This window comes from Penaeus japonicus, unplaced genomic scaffold (assembly GCF_977035675.1).
Source record: "Penaeus japonicus unplaced genomic scaffold, GWHDUDI00000001_assembly GWHDUDI00000020, whole genome shotgun sequence".
Taxonomy (NCBI): domain Eukaryota; kingdom Metazoa; phylum Arthropoda; class Malacostraca; order Decapoda; family Penaeidae; genus Penaeus; species Penaeus japonicus.
The window spans coordinates 35262999-35265498 of record NW_028234422.1 but is presented as its reverse complement, the minus strand read 5'-3'; the positions used below and the strand labels follow the sequence as shown (position 1 = coordinate 35265498).

Sequence of the window (2500 nt, the reverse complement as noted above, 5' to 3'; positions counted from 1 at the left end):
GTCATGATCTATATGACACTTGATTTTTGGTCTGACAACAGGCATCATGACACGTGACTGTAGTTGTCATGGGGTATTTGATGCTAATGGAGAGTTGTGCTGTTGTTTTTTTTACGCTGTGAGTAATAGCAATTTAGGGACAGATGATTATAATTATCTTTATGATTACTGGAATTACTGTGATATTCACTTCATTGGATTTAGTTTAAAATCACAAGCAAAGATGGCACCACTCTTTACGGTTCTCTACTGAACGCCAGCTTCAGAGAGTGACATCATGCAACAAGATGCCAACCTGGAAATTGCATTGAAATAGAAAGGTGAACCAGACCTTGTACAACAACTGCAAGATTCTGTTGTGTCAGTATGGCTGCTTTGTCATGCGACACTCAGAACAAGAAGTACACTTTGCCTTCCTCAACCTTATCTCGTCATTTTTTTCTCTCTGATTTTTTTTTTTTTTTTTGTCAACCCATAATACTTCTGTCACCTTGAGTGTAAACAACATAATGAGCTGATATGGACTCATTGTTACAATTTTATTTATTGCAACATTGATAACAGATAGCACAAATAAACCTTACAGTATTGTAAAAAATTACAAACAAAACAAAGGGTTGTGATATGTTGTGTGCAACAGTTAGATTGTTCATATTTGTGGATATATCTTTATTTTCAGGTGCGATCATTGTTCATGATTCAGGCATCTCTTACCTGCATTGAAATCAGTGTAATCATTTGGAAATAAACAGATGAATAAAAAGTCGATGACCTATTTATGATTGCAATGATGACTGATTAGTTATTAATAGAGAATTTGCATAAGTAATATTAGGATTAGTTTTTGATTGAGCATTATTAGTATTACTGATAGAGGATTAGTACTAGAAATAAAGAACTATTAGTAATAGAGAATTGTTATTGCCATCTTGCAGAATGTCGCACCGTGAATCATCACACCTGGAGCCAGCTGCTCGCATTAAACTTCTTTGCTCTCAGGGAGAGTCTATTATTGTGGACCCAAATATCCCTCTGAGAAGGCAAGTGCTTTTTTATATTCTTTCTATTTTCTTCTTTAAATTAAACTCTCTGTCATTTTTGGTTTCACTCACGCTTACAATTACCCATTTATTTAATGCTTTCATGTATTATTGAAGATAAGCTCAGGTTTAAAATCATCTTCATGTGCACATGTATTCTTATATACATACTTACTGTCTCAAACACACACATGTACTTTCAAACACACTTGCACTCCAAAATATGTACTTGTAATCTCACACATGCCCACACGTATGTGCACACTTATGTGTACACACTTTCACGCACATATGCATGCACATTTGGACACACACGTGGACGCACACGTGGACGTACACGTGAACGCATACATGGACGCACATGTGGACACACGTGGAAGCATACGTGGATGCACGTGGATGCACACATGCATGCACACCAACAACTCACCTTATCTCACCTCACTTCATCTTACTTCACCTCACTTCACCTTACTTCAACTCTCATCTCATCTCATCTCACCTCACCTCACCTCACCTCACCTCACCTCACCTCACCTCACCTCACTTCATCTCACTTCACCTCACTTCACCTTACTTCACCTCACTTCACCTTGCCTCACCTCACCTCGTCTCATCTCATCGCACCTCACCTCACCTCACCTCACCTCACCTCACTATCTTTTGAAATAAACTTATCTTATAAATATAAGGATTATATATCTGAGTTAAGGATATCTGTTATTGTAGATACTACCGATCAGGGCTGGAGATGGTGAGAATGGCCAACGTATACACAGAAGAAGGAAGTTATGAAAATGCTTTTATACTGTACATGAAGTTTATGACGTAAGTTTGATCTACGTGGTGCATACTGTTGGGTATTAGCTATTATTGAAAGTCTGGTGCAAAAATATTCTGATATAATAATTTACCTGCATAAGACTAGATTAAGGTTAAACCAAATGCCTGTAATGAGGCAGTACTGTAAATAGACCCCATTATTTAAAAAAATTGGCTAAAATGTAATATATTCTAAAGCAAATCGTTATTATCTATTACTAGTGTAATACTGTGGTACAAACCTCATTTTAGATACCAAGCTCAGCAAACCTTGAGATATCCAGAATAAAATGAAACCATGTTCCCACTTTTGACAGATGTATAATTACAACTAATTAAATATAATGGAAGGCTTATTGCCTGAGATGATGTGGGTATGGTAATCCATCCGTTGTGTTTCATCAGTTGTAATCATAGATCATCCAGATTTGTAACAGTTTTTCCTTGTACTGTACAAGGGAATACTGTAAAGAGCAGTATAGTGACCATCTATAATATACCCACTCCTTATTTAGAAGGAGTTGGAATAGTTTGAATGGGGATAACTGACTTGAGTTTTGATGAATTGTAAACATTTTGTAATTAGCTATTTTGATTTTCAGATTATTCCTAGAAAAAATAGTAAGCCATCCAGAGTT

General features: G+C 36.3%; 1 protein-coding gene across 1 annotated transcript in view; it reads left to right on the top strand.

Moving 5' to 3' along the window:
* The window catches only part of LOC122255367 (STAM-binding protein-like), a 16327-nt gene that overhangs the window by 4531 nt on the left and 9296 nt on the right, over nucleotides 1-2500 (top strand). Inside the window, 3 exon segments of the mRNA XM_043019407.2 lie at nucleotides 936-1040; nucleotides 1770-1868; nucleotides 2465-2500. The exon segment at nucleotides 2465-2500 is cut by the window's right edge and continues 49 nt beyond it. Coding sequence (XP_042875341.2) covers nucleotides 937-1040; nucleotides 1770-1868; nucleotides 2465-2500 — 239 coding nt within the window. The 5' untranslated portion in view covers nucleotide 936.